Source organism: Poromitra crassiceps (assembly GCF_964638095.1).
Source record: "Poromitra crassiceps genome assembly, chromosome: 18".
Classification (NCBI taxonomy): domain Eukaryota; kingdom Metazoa; phylum Chordata; class Actinopteri; order Beryciformes; family Melamphaidae; genus Poromitra; species Poromitra crassiceps.
The window spans coordinates 26,682,371-26,699,749 of record NC_139636.1 but is presented as its reverse complement, the minus strand read 5'-3'; the positions used below and the strand labels follow the sequence as shown (position 1 = coordinate 26,699,749).

The 17,379-nt window shown below is 43.9% G+C and overlaps 1 protein-coding gene and 1 pseudogene across 2 annotated transcripts in view; one reads left to right on the top strand and one right to left on the bottom strand.

The window, feature by feature from the left end:
• fkbp16 (FKBP prolyl isomerase 16) overlaps nt 1–17,157 on the top strand; it is a gene marked incomplete at its 5' end in the record, with an annotated part of 29,569 nt that extends 12,412 nt beyond the window's left edge. Inside the window, 5 exons of the mRNA XM_083654796.1 lie at nt 10,126–10,343; nt 14,431–14,615; nt 15,005–15,082; nt 16,743–16,880; nt 17,017–17,157. Coding sequence (XP_083510922.1) covers nt 10,126–10,343; nt 14,431–14,615; nt 15,005–15,082; nt 16,743–16,880; nt 17,017–17,103 — 706 coding nt within the window. The 3' untranslated portion in view covers nt 17,104–17,157. The remainder of the gene's footprint in view (nt 1–10,125; nt 10,344–14,430; nt 14,616–15,004; nt 15,083–16,742; nt 16,881–17,016) is intronic.
• Nucleotides 1,422–9,499, bottom strand: LOC310792429 (GPN-loop GTPase 3 pseudogene; annotated as a pseudogene). The gene is made up of 2 exons: nt 9,494–9,499; nt 1,422–2,393 (listed from the first exon to the last, which is right to left on the bottom strand). The product of its transcript is annotated as a GPN-loop GTPase 3 pseudogene (transcript).
• Nucleotides 17,158–17,379: the final 222 nt, after the last annotated feature.

Sequence of the window (17,379 nt, the reverse complement as noted above, 5' to 3'; positions counted from 1 at the left end):
ACTGTGGTGTGGTCAAGTAACGCCAAGCCTTTCCTCCTATATTCCATGTCGCTGCATGACTGATGAGTGGTGCTCCAGGTCTCATACCTGCTCGTCTCGAGAGCATCAGAGACAGAGAGAGACTGAGAGAGTGAAGGAGCTGTGCTAATGACCCCTGCTACATTTGGTCCATTCAGCCCCCAGATGCAGGCTGGTCTGCCATGACAACCTGACTAATTAGGTAGGAGGTGAGTGTGCTGCAATTGATTCACAGTGTGGAGAAGGCTTTAGAACCTGCTGCTTACCGGAGGAGGCTGGCAAACACACACTGAGCAGATCCTGTTTTGCTTGAACAGTGAAATGACAGGAGAATGGGGGATGAGTGATAGTGATGAGCGAATGTGCCATTCTGCAAGTGCAACAACTCTGAGTCTTCATACGTCGTCAGACAATAAAGACATGGAGGCAAGGTGCAGGTCATAGACACTGCAGAGCGTGTGAGAGCTGGGGACCATTTGTCGTATGGCCAATTTGCAAAATGATATTCCCAGAAATGGTGACATTTTCTTTGTGGTACTTATCTACTTTCAGCACATGCATCTGTGACAGCTTGGATTTTTTGAAAGGAAATTAATTTTTGATCGGTATCTATTTTTATGACATTATTCTCCTCCCAGAATGTCATACGTGGAGCACTGAGCAGCTTGTGGTCGCAAACATTATAATGTCCACAAATCTATAACCATAAAAGTGTTCAAGCGAGGTGCACAGCAACCATTTTGAATGATGATTCATTTCCTTCATTACTTTAATGTCTGACTGATCATTTTTGCCCAATTCCTTCTTTCTGAGAAAAAGAAGCGTTGACCTGAATGCAAATTAAGCGGCTCATCTAAATAGAAAACACAAAATTCTCTCACAAGATTCAGAGATTCAATATAGAGAAAGAGGCATACTGTATGGGAACTATAACAGTAATGCGAGGGAAAGGCTTTGATCTTTCAAAGAGTCTTCACTGTAAATTAGAGAGCTTTGAAGTTCAAAAGTGAAATCCAAAACTGGCCGGATTCAGTTTGTATGATCAGTAGACATAACGTCTGTGCAAAAGAGGGAACTAAGCTGTCATTGTTGTTTAACTGTACTTTCACCATTTCCCGCACAAAGGCATCTACTGAAACAGAACCTCATTCCCCGGGGCTGAAGGAGAAACTGCCACTTGACTGCAGCATGCAGACGTCAGTGGCTGCAGCATGCAGACGTCAGAAACCTCTGCGTGTTAAGACTTATCGATGATGGATCAGCGTCAATAAGATACCTCCTGCAGACAACAGTGTGGCTGACGTCGATGAACTGCCTCTGATATATTTCTATATTAAACAGATTGCTCTCATCCCCGCTTTTTTTTTTTTTTTCATTTTTATTATTTAAAAATAGAACTGCATTTGCATAACCCTTCAAAATGCAAACATTGTTAAAATACTCCGATCTGAAATCACACATGCCTTGAGTCATCAGAACAACAGGCAAACAAACTTCTTGAAAATAAATATGATGATGCAGATATTCAGCATTGCAATGAATGCTTTTCCCCCTCTCTCAGCGCACACACGTCCACAAAGTGTCTTCATCGGCATCCGGAAGAACATTGCATCCCAATTTTCCGCTTGGACTTGACAGGGTTTATTGAATTCGGGCTTCTAGTTTCTTCATCAACCTCAGATGTTTTTGTCTTTGTCTTTCACATGTCACAAGTCTATTTTCCTCAGCATCATCTGGAGTCACACCTTAGCCGTCCACGTTGTCTTGAAAGAATTCATCATAATTTGTGTTACTAGGCTCTTCATTAACCTCCTTTGGCTCCTTGAACTCCAGATCCTCTCCATATTGTATAGAGAAGTCAATGTGCTGCAGTACTATGTTGATCCCTTCCTCATCTGTGCGGTCAAAAGGCAGGAATCTCACCATGCTGTAGTCACACCACAGATGGCTTTAGTCAACTTCTTGAACTTCTTGCTTCTGATGCTGTCAGAATGATCTTCCATCATTGTGTACATGTCTGGGTCCAGGTACTTTTCAATTTCCTTCTTTGCCTTGGGACTCAGCAGGTCCATCTTGGTCATAATGTTCACCATAGGGATTTCTAGTGACACCATGGCACTCAGGGCCGCCATGACTCCTGAGATGAACTTAAATGTCTCCACCATGAACTGGGAGTCTACCAGGAAGACGCCACACACTCTGAACTCCATCTGCTGCAGGTGCTCCACCAGTTGCTTCATCACCGGCAGATGTGTGTAAAGTTCGATCTGACCTGGGCAGTCAAACAGTATGTAATCATCTTCCACGTGCCCCAGGTTCGCCTCCAGCCAGTCAAAGTTGTTGGTAAAGTACTCCATGCAGAATCCCCGCTTTTCCTTAACACATAATTAAACCTTTGAACTTCCTCTAATTGTTTCTTGTTGAGATAACTCTTGTTATGATTTGGCGCTATATAAATATAAAATTGATTGATTGATTGATTGATTGATTGATTGATTGATTGATTGATTGATTGATATCGTTGACCTATAGAGATGCTGCCACATCATCCAATCAGGGCCCTATGTGTCAGATATTTCAGTCTTTTGCAGAAGGTAGAATCTGAAACTAGTGGTGATATTACATCATCATGTGACCAGTGATCTTAGATAAACGAATGCTTTTCCTTCTAGCTTTTTCTTTTTTTTACAGCACATTCCCTACAGGGAGGGAGTCACAATATTGGAGAAATCAAGGAGAAACTTTCACAAGCTGATACACCACACTGACTTTTAGTTGAAACTAATAATGTTTAATAACAGGATTCTGCTTTATTCACAGCCTTAGATGAGCATCATGTCTCAAATTAGTCCCATTTAGTCAAGGTCTTGGTCCGTCTCCTATCTATAAACAACTCTATATTATCTATACTTTGCTACTGTAAATTAACTGTTTAACCCAAATGATCCTCACTTGATCCACACATAAACGGCCAGACAGCTATACCTCCCTGTCATTAAAAAGCCACTACAGTGTTTATATACATGCCCTGCAGATAGCCCTGAGGCAGAGATTGGATTCATTTTAACGGGCTGAGGAAGTCTGTTCTAGATTAGATGGGGGCTTTTGAGGAGCTCAGTGGCTGGGGTGTAGGCAGTGCTGTAGCTACCCATGATCCCTGCTAGCCCTCCCGTCACAGTTTCACTGGCTCATCGCTGGTGGAGGAAATGAAAACAAATAGCACAGGGGAACACACACCCAGTAGCACAGTACACACAGTGCAGCTGAAAGGCCTACCAATCTTAGTGCCTAGATCTCAGGCAGTAGCAGGGGGCTGTTATATCTCAGGCGGTAGCGGGGGGGCTGTTTTGCAGCAAATTAACTAGTATGGTGTGTGTGTGTGTGTGTGTGTGTGTGTGTGTGTGTGTGTGTGTGTGTGTGTGTTAGTGGTAACTGTGACGTTCTCCACCAATGCCAGGATTAAGGCTAAGCTCCTTTGCATGTTTGTGTTGGTGCTGCTGTGTCCTGAAGTCCAGCAAAACAGAAACAAGCAATTGATCCGTTTTCACCATAAAAAAAAATCTGCATAGCAAATCCTCTTCCATTTCTGTATTAGCTTCCATCAAATTGATCTTAATTGTATTAGTGTGTACTATGCATTATGCGAGGTGATCACCATAGCAACCACTATGAGGCACATCGCTGGCCTTTCCATCATTTAAGATGGAGAGAATGACGTCCAACGTCTGATGGCTGTTTCCCCGCTCTGAGGTAGTTTTTCCTCTGGTTCACACCGGTGACGCCGGTGAGGTGTGTGACAGGTGTGTGAATCAGCTGCCGTACGTATCTGAACCCTTAATGAGGAAGTTTGCTTTGCTTACAGTGCATGACTGTAATGGATGCACACTGCCCATGACACAAGAGAGGGAGAAAAGGAAATCTTTCCTATGTTAGATGAGGACCAGACAGACAGACAGACAGACAGACAGACAGACAGACAGGCAGGCAGGCAGGCAGGCAGACAGAGGAATGGAAACATCATATTCTTATTAACATATTATTTAATTATTTGAAGAAGAAAAAAAACCCCGAAGATGCTAATTTGCTCATTGGTCAAATACATAAAATAAGGTTTTTGGTGGTTTTATATTAGGCTTAGGAATATATTGTGTTAAAATAAAAACCAGTGTAACTAATCACAATAGCAGGAAGGCAAGATACTGTATGTCGCCCTCATAAGGCATTTAACAGCACAAACGAACCTATGAATCAAACAGAGTAGAGATGTATTTCTCCTATCTACAATAAAGCACTTTATTAAGACACTTTAATTTCCTTTCCTTTCAAAAATATATTTTCAGTATAGTGAAAATTAATGTATAAACATATTTTGCCACCATATGGAGTGGACCCAAACCCACAGGCTCTGTCCCTCCCACTCTGGACCCAGACCCACAGTCCCAAAGTGTCTGTGTGCAGCTCTCCTCTCCCTGACCTTTACTCTGTTTAGGGGTCAGATGGCAACTAACTAGCAGGGTCATTTCTTCTCTGCAGCATGATTTGTGTATGGCCTTATTTTCTGGCTTGTTTACAGCATAACTTACTGTACACAATAACTTTCCCTATTTTTATTTTATAAAAAAAAAAATCCTACAACATGTGATAAATAGAACATCTGACTAGGTTATATAATCTATAACCTATATCGTGAATGTATCTATTCACGATTATCATCATTTTACAGAATAGGGACTATTGTACAATACAACATCAATTCCCTTTGCATAATACTTACAGAATAACTCAAGTAAAACTCAAACCTATCACAGTATAATAAATGATGATGGACAGGAGCAGAAACGGAGAGAGAGAGGGAGAGAGATAAGCACGCCACAGCCTAGTTTGAGGACATGAACCTGGGGGCTCTAAGGTTGCGGGTTCAGGTTTCATTGGGATGGGTGGTAGCAGATGAGTTTATCCCCCTGACCAGCCTGTGTGTTTCCTGCACTAATAAGACCCTGGGGGCTCATTGGCTGAGCTCAGCGCAGCCGCGTTCTGCTGTGGCACTAATCACTAGTGACCTGCTTGACACCATAAACCTGACAGATCTGTCAACGTGCTGTGTTCTCGGATGACACGCAACACAGCTCCACAGAAATGCCTGTTTCCTTTAGAGCTCACGACAACTATGGATCCCCCAACTGTCAGCTACGCACATGATGATACCTCTGCGTATGGAGGACATCATTGCAAAAGCTAAAGCTGGGTTCCTGCGTAGCGGCAGCAGCAGTAGCATGCCGAGCATATTGCATGGCAAAACCTTTGGCTGCTAAGCTTAACAGCATTATGCTTCAAAGGTCACCTGTTGAATCCTGCAAGAGGATGATTGCTTTCTTTCATGACAAATCACTTTGAAACAGCCGTGGTGGTTGAAGCCTTGGCCAAGTTGTATGCTGTATGCTGTGTGTGTTGTGTGTGTGTGTGTGTGTGTGTGTGTGCGTGTGCGTGTGCGTGTGCGTGTGCGTGTGCGTGTGTGTGTGTGTGTGTGCGCGTGTGCGTGTGCCTGTGTCTGTGTGTGTGTGTGTGCGCGTGTGCGTGTGCCTGTGTCTGTGCGTGTGCGCGCGTGCGCGTGTGTTAATCTTTTGTTTGTGACTTCCGTTTTACAACACATCAATGCATTTGGATTCATTAAGTTTTGATGTGGTCCATCTGATTAGGGCAGACAGGTGTACCTGTATCGATTAATAAGAAATGACTCATCACATTCCTCTAATGTGTCCCCTGTCTGTGTGACTCATAGCTGGCGTTCTATCCGCCTGTCCGGGGTGTGCGCCGACGCAAAAATCAATTTCTAACGACGTGATGGGTTAAGGGCTTCTGCTTTTCAATTATTCACAAAGAAAACACTATTAAACTCACCATCTGACATCCGTTTGGTCGTATTAAAGACTGTGACCTGATATAAAGACTCTGACCTGATGTGACCTGTTTTCCGAATGTGAGCTTCAGTAAACAGTGTCGCTTTAAGGACACATCAATCTATCAAGCCTAAATCCCTCAGTGGCTTGGCAACCTTTTCCATCGATGTTGTCCCTTTCTTTTATAGGCTACACATGCGGCACCTTTCATTGCCCACTGAAAAGAAAAGAGTTCTTTGGACCGTATGTAAACTAGAACAAAAGATCTGTAACGATGGATTCATGAAGCCTCTGATAGATTTGACAGATTGAAAAGGAAACAGTACGCACTTGTGAACTGTGCAACATCAACACAATATGTTGATGTTGCACAGTAGTGTGCACAGTATGAGAGAGTGACTCCACGCTCAGTTTAATCACATAAAATGCAAGTTTCTCTCATTACAGAACATTGGTTCTAATGAAGAAATTGAGTTCAGAAGAAGCTTGTTTTATGGTGAGGCCGTCGAGACGAACGCGCTGAAATTCCCCACATTCACTTTTTTCTCAGTCATTTAGGATCCAGGGAAGTTCATTTAGGGAAGTAGGTCCAGTGCGAGATGCCTTTAGCCACAGTCTGTAGCCAGCTGCTAGCAGAGCGGTCTGTATCCAGCTGTTAGCAGAGCAGTCTGTATCCAGCTGTTAGCAGAGCGGTCTGTATCCAGCTGTTAGCAGAGCGGTCTGTATCCAGCTGTTAGCAGAGCGGTCTGTATCCAGCTGTTAGCAGAGCAGTCTGTATCCAGCTGTTAGCAGAGCGGTCTGTATCCAGCTGTTAGCAGAGCAGTCTGTTAGCAGAGCAGTCTGTATCCAGCTGCTAGCAGAGCAGTCTGTTAGCAGAGCAGTCTGTATCCAGCTGTTAGCAGAGCAGTCTGTATCCAGCTGTTAGCAGAGCAGAGCAGTCTGTATCCAGCTGTTAGCAGAGCAGAGCAGTCTGTATCCAGCTGTTAGCAGAGCAGTCTGTATCCAGCTGCTAGCAGAGCAGTCTGTATCCAGCTGTTAGCAGAGCAGTCTGTATCCAGCTGTTAGCAGAGCAGTCTGTATCCAGCTGTTAGCAGAGCAGTCTGTATCAAGCTGGTCTGTATCCAGCTGCGGGCAGAGCAGTCTGTATCCAGCTGTTAGCAGAGCAGTCCGTATCCAGCTGCGAGCAGAGCAGTCTGTATCCAGCTGTTAGCAGAGCAGTCTGTATCCAGCTGCGAGCAGAGCAGTCTGTATCCAGCTGTTAGCAGAGCAGTCTGTATCCAGCTGCGAGCAGAGCAGTCTGTATCCAGCTGTTAGCAGAGCAGTCTGTATCCAGCTGTTAGCAGAGCAGTAGGCAGGACACTGTATGTATTGTTATTAAATACTGCACACTGTTGCATAACATGCAGCCTTGGGAATATTGTGAAACAGCCAGATAAGATAAGTAGAGCAAAATATGCGAGGACAACAAATGACTACAGTGTTGACAAGCCTGCATACATGAAGCGTGAATCCAAGCAGAACCAAAGTGAAATGACATGACAGGGATCAGTGATGGTCAGAAGGCCCTTTCTACAAACACTAATGTTACCCGCTGCTGCAACCCAAGCTGTTTATAAATGAATGAACAGTCTTCTTCACTGTACTTACAGTACTCGCCTAGCTGTGTTACGCAACCGGGCTACAGTAACTAAGTCTCTGATCCACATGAGCTGCCATAGTATGCAAAAAACAAGAACACAGAATTTAAAAGGGACTGGCTTCTAAAAGCCAGCGTCCCGCGTCTACTTATTCATGGCCTACGACGATAACATCTCTGAACGCTGTGACTTCCTCCAGTCCCGAGCGCAGGGATCCAGCTCCAGTTTCCCAGGCCTGAGCTCATGCTGCTGCGTTTCCCACTCGTGTGCATCCTCAAAACAGTGGGTGTAGTCTTGAGGGAGGAGAGGTGAAAGGGTAATTTGATCCCAGCTGCTGACACAGCCTCCCAGGTAACGGGGGATACACTAATTCTGTTAGACAGACAGAAATTGTGTCATTGACACAAGCTGTTTGAATAATTCATCATCTGAACACAAGTCCCAGTGCGATCACCTTGCACCGAGCCATCGCTGGGTGGGGTACAGTACGGGGGAGCTGCTGAAGTGACAGCTGAACTTCCCTCTGTATAATGGCTGCTCTTCAGATCTATACTTTGGGCTCTTTAAACTGACAGGATCCTCTTTGAAGTTGAGGAGATTCAATTTATTTTGGATTATGTGCTTTTAGCACTGAGGTTTAACATAGTTTGAAACACGTCTAGCTACTTAAACATCTGATTTTCCAAATGTAATCAAGCTAGGATCACATTCTTTTTCTTTCAGGTATCTCTCTCTCTCTCACACACACACACACACACACACCCACACACACACACACACACTCTCACATGCACGGGTGCGCGCACACACACACACACACACACACACACACACACACACACACGCACGCGCACACACACACACACACTCTCACATGCACGGATGCGCACGTGCGCACACACACACACACACACACACACACACACACACACACACAGACACACACAGACACACACACACACACACACAGACACACACACACACACACACACACACACACACACACACACACACAGAGACACACACACACACACACACACACACACACACACACACACACACACACACACACACACACACACACACACACACACACACACACACACACACACACCACTTTGGAATCAGAGCCCTCACCAGTAACTGATAATAGGCCATTGTGTGCTCTATGTGGTCACAGGAGCCAGATGATTGAAAACCAAATTAACTTTCCTTCTGAGTGACTCTTGAGTAAGTTGAAGCCGTCGACGGGTCACAGGTACACCAGTTTCAATTTCTTGCCTGCTTAAATAAATTGGAATAACCCACAAACCCTAAAACTAACATTACAAAACATTAATAGAATATATATTTTTTAGAGACAGCAGCTGTCATAACTGTGAATGAACACATATGTATCACAGTAAACTGTGCCACCAAAACTGGCACTATTGGACTAGCCTACTGTACAATGCATAAGCAACAAACTAGCCCTGTTCGAAACCGTTTCCTTCTACAGACAGAAATAGTGGACAGTGTGTTCGCCATTTTATTATAGTCTCCAAATTCTCAACTGTTAAATTGATTCACTATATAGTCCACTATAAAATACCCACAATGCACTGCAATTTCTAGTAAACAGCGAATGTACCCTACATTTTCTCCAATCTACCACAATGCAATGCGGTTGTGTTTACCAAGAGTGAGGTAGTGTCTGAAACTCGTTCCCCATATAGTTGACTATATGATAAACACTACATGGGGAATAGTGAGTGAGTGAATGAGTGAACCGTTCTGAACACAGCTACTGTCTCAATCAGATGCACAATATGGCCGCCATGGACGTGAGAAAGGGTATAGGCCTGTTTTCCATTCAAATTTGGAAGTCAAAAATGTCCAACTGGTGTGTTAATTACAACCTTTGTGCAAATGTTAAAGTAGCCTAATGCTAACAGTGTTTACCGCCATGTTGACCTGACATTGTTTTTCTAATTTCTGACTTTCCAACATGTTATGTCAGCAAAAGCATTTTTTTAAACAGTCAATTGGAGGTTCCATCAAACTTCATTCCATCTCGTATAAATTCTTAACGACAAATATAAATCCAAAGGCAGGTTTTGATGGGTGCAAGTGGACATGACATATCAGATATCAGTGCATATACAGAAACCCAATATGGACTATCATGATCAAACTTGATAGAGGCTACAGTACAGTAGCTGCCAGCCTCAACACTGTATTGATCCAATGTGATGCATGAGTTAGGTTACAAGGCGTAGGCATTAGTGGCCATACAGGATGTTGGACGGCAAACATCCTGTATTTTTGCATCTTTTCAAACTCACAGTTATTATCACTTACGGTATTTCCAAATAATCTTAGTGGTAAGAGTGTGCTCTGGATGAATTTAAAATATCTAGCAGTAGCCTACACGTGCCTCTGTGTTATGACTAAAATGCTAATATGGAAAGGTGTGAACGCACATTTAGTCAATTTGAGAGAAAAAATCTCCTCTGTGTGTGTGTGTGTGTGTGTGTGTGTGTGTGTGTGTGTGTGTGTGTGTGTGTGTGTGTGTGTCTTTGCGTGCTTGGCAGGGAGCCAGATATTCCTGCTTGGGCACCTTTACTCTACCAGCTGCAGCTCCTGAACATCAGAGAGAAACCAGACGCTCTGACTCTGCCAATAGCCGACCGCATCCGCATTGGCAACCAGAAACGAGAGCGAGGAAACTTCCATTTCCAGAGGGAGGCGTTCAGCATGGCTGCAAGAGCCTACTGCATGGCCCTGGATGTGCTGACCACACGCAGCAGAGGTAAGAGTCTACTGCATGGCCCTGGATGTGCTGACCACACGCAGCAGAGGTACAGTAAGAGCCTACTGCATGGCCCTGGATGTGCTGACCACACACAGCAGAGGTAAGAACCTACTGCATGGCCCTGGATGTGCTGACCACACACAGCAGAGGTAAGAGCCTACTGCATGGCCCTGGATGTGCTGACCACACACAGCAGAGGTAAGAACCTACTGCATGGCCCTGGATGTGCTGACCACACACAGCAGAGGTAAGAGCCTACTGCATGGCCCTGGATGTGCTGACCACACACAGCAGAGGTAAGAGCCTACTGCATGGCCCTGGATGTGCTGACCACACGCAGCAGAGGTAAGAACCTACTGCATGGCCCTGGATGTGCTGACCACACACAGCAGAGGTAAGAGCCTACTGCATGGCCCTGGATGTGCTGACCACACGCAGCAGAGGTAAGAACCTACTGCATGGCCCTGGATGTGCTGACCACACGCAGCAGAGGTAAGAACCTACTGCATGGCCCTGGATGTGCTGACCACACGCAGCAGAGGTAAGAGCCTACCTCATGGCCCTGGACGTGCTGACCACACGCAGCAGAGGTAAGAGCCTACTGCATGGCCCTGGATGTGCTGACCACACACAGCAGAGGTAAGAGCCTACTGCATGGCCCTGGATGTGCTGACCACACACAGCAGAGGTAAGAGCCTACTGCATGGCCCTGGATGTGCTGACCACACGCAGCAGAGGTAACTCATCGTCACAATCTGAATGGAAGCAATTTTCATATACTGTACCAGGCAGGAATTTTCTCAGGGTAGTTGTTCTGTGGCCGTTACCCTCCCAGAAAAAAAAATACTTCAAATGGACGCACGCACGCACACACATCACATAAACACTGTTTGTCTCATTCATTCCCTCCCTCCGTCTCTCATTCTCACCCACACTGTACACACACCTCAGACAAGAGCTGCAATGATTAGTCGATTATTAGTCGATTAATCGATTAGTCAATCGACAGAATATTAATCGCCAACTATTTTTACTATAATCGATTAATTGTTTAGGCAAATTTTTAAGGGAAAAAATCTCATTCCAGCTTCTTAAATGTGAATATTTTCTGGTTTCTTTATTCTTCGATGAGAGTAAACTGATTATCTTTGGGTTGTGCACTGTTGGTCAGGACAAAAGAAGACAAGATTTTGAGGATGTCATCTTGGGCTTTGGGGGAAAGTGATCAACATTTTTCACAATTTTGTGACATTTCATAGGGCAAAAAGCGAATCGATTAGTCGATAACATCGACAGATTAATCAATAATGAAAAGAATCGTTAGTCGCAGCCCTACAGACACATTTTAGAATGCCATAACACATCTGTGCTCTTCGTTAGTCCATCACCACACTAATCATGCTATCACCATGCAGAGCCACATCTATCTGAGGGGAGTACCGGCATCATTATTTCTGCTTAATTCCTTGGATGATCAAAGCTAATCGACTTTCATATTATTTCCACCTCCTTAATCACTTTAATCTTTGAAGAGGCAGGATGGACCCAAGAGGAACATTTGAGTGAACAAGCCAGTGAAGAGAAGAGCATGGACTGCTTCATAATGTATCAATGATGATGGACCAATGGCTGAATTCACTGTGGCACTGAGCAGAGACAGCGTTATATCAGGCATCAACATCATGTATTTAGTGGATGAGACAGAGCCAGAAAAATAATTCAGTAAAGTCAGCAGCATGTGAATCCTGTATTTTAGGCCCGTGGGATTTATTTTACGCATAAATAACTTTGATTCTAACCTCTTGAGTCCATAATACATCCTGTTGAAGTAACCAGTAATCATGTGTGACAACATTTTACAATTATCACATACTAGGGATGTCACAATGTATCGTCCCACAATATATCGCAATATCAAAACGTGACAATGTATCGTTGAGATTAAATCTCATATCGTGAGAAAAAGAAGCTGAACATGGTGGCACTGATCTGCATCTGATTGCATGCTCGCTCTCCTTTTCATTGCTTTGTTTGAACAGACGAGGGACGTTACAGACACGGAGGATGAAAATGGTGAAATTATTCAAATTAGCGTGGAGGATGCCCCCTCAACTTACAAATCGATCGCAAAGAAATATTGTTAAAATATCGTATCGTATCGTTATCGTGAACCCAATATCGTGTATCGTATCGTATCGTGAACTGAGTGTATCGTGACACCCCTATCACATACCGTTTTTGCTAGGATTTCACAAGTAACTGCCAAAATGATAGGACACACTTGAATGAATGTGAGATGTGAAGTATAATGAAAGCAGTTACTTTGTCACAGGTGTGTTCCCTAGTTCTCAAACCTTTTCATGTCAAGGACCACTAAACTGACACAGATTTGACCACAATCCCGCATCTGATAAGATTTGAGCTTTTGTGATGACCCTCCCACTCTCCTGGCCCTGTCTTGCGGGAGCTTGGTGTTTGGGGTCGTTAGGCTGAATGGGTTTACTTTGGTGTATGAGTCCCCTCATTTGTTACTTCCTCGAGCCGGGTTGTAAGATATGAGGGGAGTCATACACTAAAGTAAAAGTTAAAACAATTGATTAACTAAAACTAATGGAAAATAACTAGACAGCACAAACTTCATTAAGCAGTAATCACTCCAGCATACATACGGGTCATATATAAAAATGACTGCACTCCCATTACATTGGTTACCATGGTTTGGAGAAGAGACTTTGAGAAGAGGTTGGACTCGTGACTCGATACAATGAGGTGTCCTCTGACATAAAGACATCTGAAGGGACGTCCTCCTTGGACTTATCCAACAAGGTCTTGAATAAAGACGAGGAACATAAAATTCAGCGCTTCTGTAATAGAATATATTTAAAAACATTCAAACAAGCACATGCTGTTGTCATCACTTTTGTTGTGACTTTTGACTTTTGTTGTCATCACACCACCAGGGGTCATTGAGGAGGTTGTAGTGATTTGGAGAAGGTCTCCGGTAGTTGTCAGAGAAGGATTAACATCAGACGAAATACTGCTTCAGCTGTAGTTTTAATAGCAGACTTGGGTTGTAGCACAGCTCGAGTTTCAGTAGGTTAGATAGTAGATGCTTAACATAAAGGTTGAGCCACCGGCTCCAACATGCAACTTCCGTTCCCAACACAAACTTGAACTCGGACTCCCCCAGGGTGGACGTGACGTCACCATATGTACCCCAAGCAGTGATCATTACAAGGTTCCATGGGGACCCCCCAGCAAACTGATGAATTGTTCAAGTTACAAGTTATCACAATTGGAGATTTGTAGAATAATCACTGTTCTGATCATACTTTCTCTGTTATCTCTCTAAATACAATATGGATAGTCATGATGAGTCAGGAGTTCTGGACAAAATCATCTTAACAATGAAGAATATTCTCAGTTTTGTGTTCAAGGGACAAAATCTCTGCATACATAAATACAAAATAAGGCATGTTTCAATTCAAATTCAATCATGAGAGACCGGTCGGTAAGGTTTAACAAGAGACTTTATTTAGCAAGTGGCATGCATGGCAAGTACTTTGGCGTATGACTCCATTGTAAGATGGCGCTCCTCTTTAGGCGAGAGGGCGGCATCTATTTGGGCTAGAGAGAATCCCCCCCCCCGGGATTCTCCAGGAGTCAAGACTCGTTGGTGGTGGACTGGGGAGGTGGGTGGGGTGAAATGACGGCTTCAGAGGATGGTTTCAGGGGGAATGAACAGCCGCGATGCCGGCTGCTGCTGTGATCCGCCAGGCCAGAGTGGGGGGGTGATGTAGAACCCTCGCTATATATACTAGGGAGGACTGACGTCATGCCTGACGTCATGAACTGAGGACAACTGATGTCATGCCTGACGTTACGCTTGGGCTTTGACTGACGTCACGGGCTGATCAGGTAATACAGATACGACGGCCTCTCTCTCAGCTAGAAATTTGGTATGGAAACCTCACTACATTATAATAAAATATCGGCATATCGGATATTGTAAAAAAAAAAAAAAAAAAAATCCAATATTGTGCATCAGTGACAAAGTGGCTGGTGTGGCTCTGTCCCCTCCTAGATGGTTACAATGACGCGGCGGTGGCAGAGGAGGAGCAGGAGGTGCAGGAATACCGGGTGAAGTGTCTGAACAACCTGGCGGCCGTGCAGCTGAAACTGGAGCAGCACAACGAGGCGCTGCACACCAGCCGAGATGTCCTGTGCCTGGAGCCAAACAATGTCAAGGCCCTGTTCAGGACGGGAAAGGTGAGGGCGCGTCACCCACTGTTGTGACTCCACAATGCCGTCACATCTGATCCGTACAGTGTCCAGTAAAGGATTATTTCTGGGACAGATTCTCTGGAAACCCCCCCCCCCCCCCATTGGGAACAAAAGGAACTTGTTTAGTAGATTTAATCAGGTTTGAGGGAGGGAAAAGGCACTATGATATTAGCCTGGGTAAACCCAGCCTTCAACGTGACGTCACAGGCTATGCCTGTAGCGTAAGTTTCTTCGTGACTTATAGCAACATAGAGGTCACGTGGAGGCTGGGTTTACCCAGGCTACTATAATATTGCTATCTGGTTCCCTTCATGTTGTGATTTATGCATCTTCCCACAGAGCTCATACTGTAGGTTCTGCAATCTGTCTTTCAGCTCCTGTCAGACAGGGGAGAGTATAAAGAGGCAATGGAGATACTAAAAAAGGCCTTGAAACTGGAGCCTGCAACCAAGGTGAGACTGTGTGGGTGAGCATGTCTGTTTGTCTCCTTGCCACTTCTCTGCCAATTCTGCCTGTGATTGAACCCCATCTCTCTCTCACACACACACACACACACACACACACACACACACACACACACACACAAAGCTAAATCCCCTGATCAATTCAAATCAATAGTGATTTTCATTCCAATGTTCTCACACTTTTGCTCATATTTATGTGCTGCGGAGCCTCCTGGCCTAAGCATTTCACACGAGTGTGAACCGGATCTTGAATCTTGAACGTTGTCCTATAGGGTTAAAAGTCCTTTCAAAAATTTCAATTTCAAATTTAAAAGAAGACTGTCAAGCATAGATTTATGTCATTTATGCCATTCATTTAAAAATCCTATGTGTTGTGCAACAAACCTAATAGAAAGTTCTTCTTGCATGGACACAACCTCCCTTCCAAGAAAACGAAAAACATGAATATAGAATTAAATACTGACCAGAACCTTGTGCTCAAAATATTAAGTTTAGAGAAGTAACGAAGAAACCAAGCACGCACACTGACACACGCACACACACACACGCATGCATGCACGCACGCACGCGCACACACACACACACATACATACACACACACACACACACACACACAACACAACACACATTAACCTAGGAACTGGAGATGCCTATGCTCCCAGTGCATTACTGTGGCTCCTTTCAGGGCCTGTTGTGTCTTGCTCGTCTGCCAGATCCCCCAGCTGCTCAGAGTGGAAACCCTGTGCTGAGATAATGCACACATTCATTCAATATTGTCACACTCCATATATAGAATGGCTGCTGAAGCTCCATTAAGTGAGTGAAGATGACTATGGGTAAGAAATAGAACAGAATCATCATGACCATAGAGTACTCTACAGTGAGAGCTATTCAGAACGGTCGATCGTATTCAAAACTAACATAAATTTCCGTTTATGACCATTCACATGTTCTTCACTGCAATCTGATTAAATCCATTGCGTTTTCCCTTTTAACACTTGGCATGATCTGTTTTCAACACACTCTGTTGTTGTTATTGTACATTTGACCTCTGACCTATAGAGCGCCGTGCCACAACCATGAGTATGTCTAGTCTTAAAAGAAAAAAGTCTAGTCTAGTCTAGACAAAACTAAAATAACTGCTGCCGTCCTAATTACACCCTTGCCGCAACGGCGGATAAAATACTTTGGAGGAACCCGATTTAGCTGCGGTGTGAGAAAGGTTTGCACAATACGCTGTGCAGCTGATGACAGAAAAACAAAGACTACTAACAGGAAATGCCTTAAACGACACTGATGCATTTCACAGAAATTACAACTTCTGATGAACAATCTTAACGAAAGCCAACAAAATGTGAATCTAAGCCGTTTGCATGTAATTTTGAGCATAAAATTGAACTTGTGTCAAGTACTTAAAGGAAGATTATGTTCAATGTTTATAACTACTTTTTTTTATCAAAACATTGGCCATCAACCATGTTAAGACCATTTTGGACTACTTTGTATAGGGTTTATATTTTAGACATCTACTGCCACCTGCTGGACAACTTCAACATTACATTTAGTTGAGAACGTCCTATTATTATTCCTCACCATCTTTTGACACAAATGGTTCTTGTTTTGATTGTCATGTCTTCCTTTTCTGCAGGCGATCCATGTTGAGTTGTCTAAACTGGTCAAAAGGCAGTCAGGAGGCAACGACACTCAGAAATGGAAAGCGAAACCCGCCGACGTGCTTGGAGAAGATATTGCACCGTTTCTGATTCCCTCTGAAAAGAAGCCACCTGTAAGCTATAACACAAAGAAAAATCTATTGCCATTTTTTTTTATTCAGATTCAAAACAAACATGTATTGACACTTTTATTCCGATTCAAATCAAACCCAACAAAAATTATTTTGATTATGTCATTTGTTGTTTTAGGGAATTTCCTGGAAGCTCCTACTTGGCGCTCTGGTGGTGGCCTTGGGCAGTTTAGTAACATCAGTCATTCTGACTGCGAGAAACTGACACCTTCTGCAGAAAGCACTGGGAAAACCATCATCACGATCATCTGCAGGAGCTAAATATCGTCTCCGGTCCACTTCATGAACTCCTTTTCAAAAGAATTGTCTGCTGTGAAGATGTGAGATGAGGTCTGCACTGAAAAATGGCCAAAGGCTGCGGATGGTGAAGTTGTGTTTATGCGAGTGTTAGCAGGGTAGAATAATGACGCCTCACTGAAAGGTTCTATAAATTGTCATCAGAAAAATTAAGATACAGCATTGTATGCATTCACTATACAAA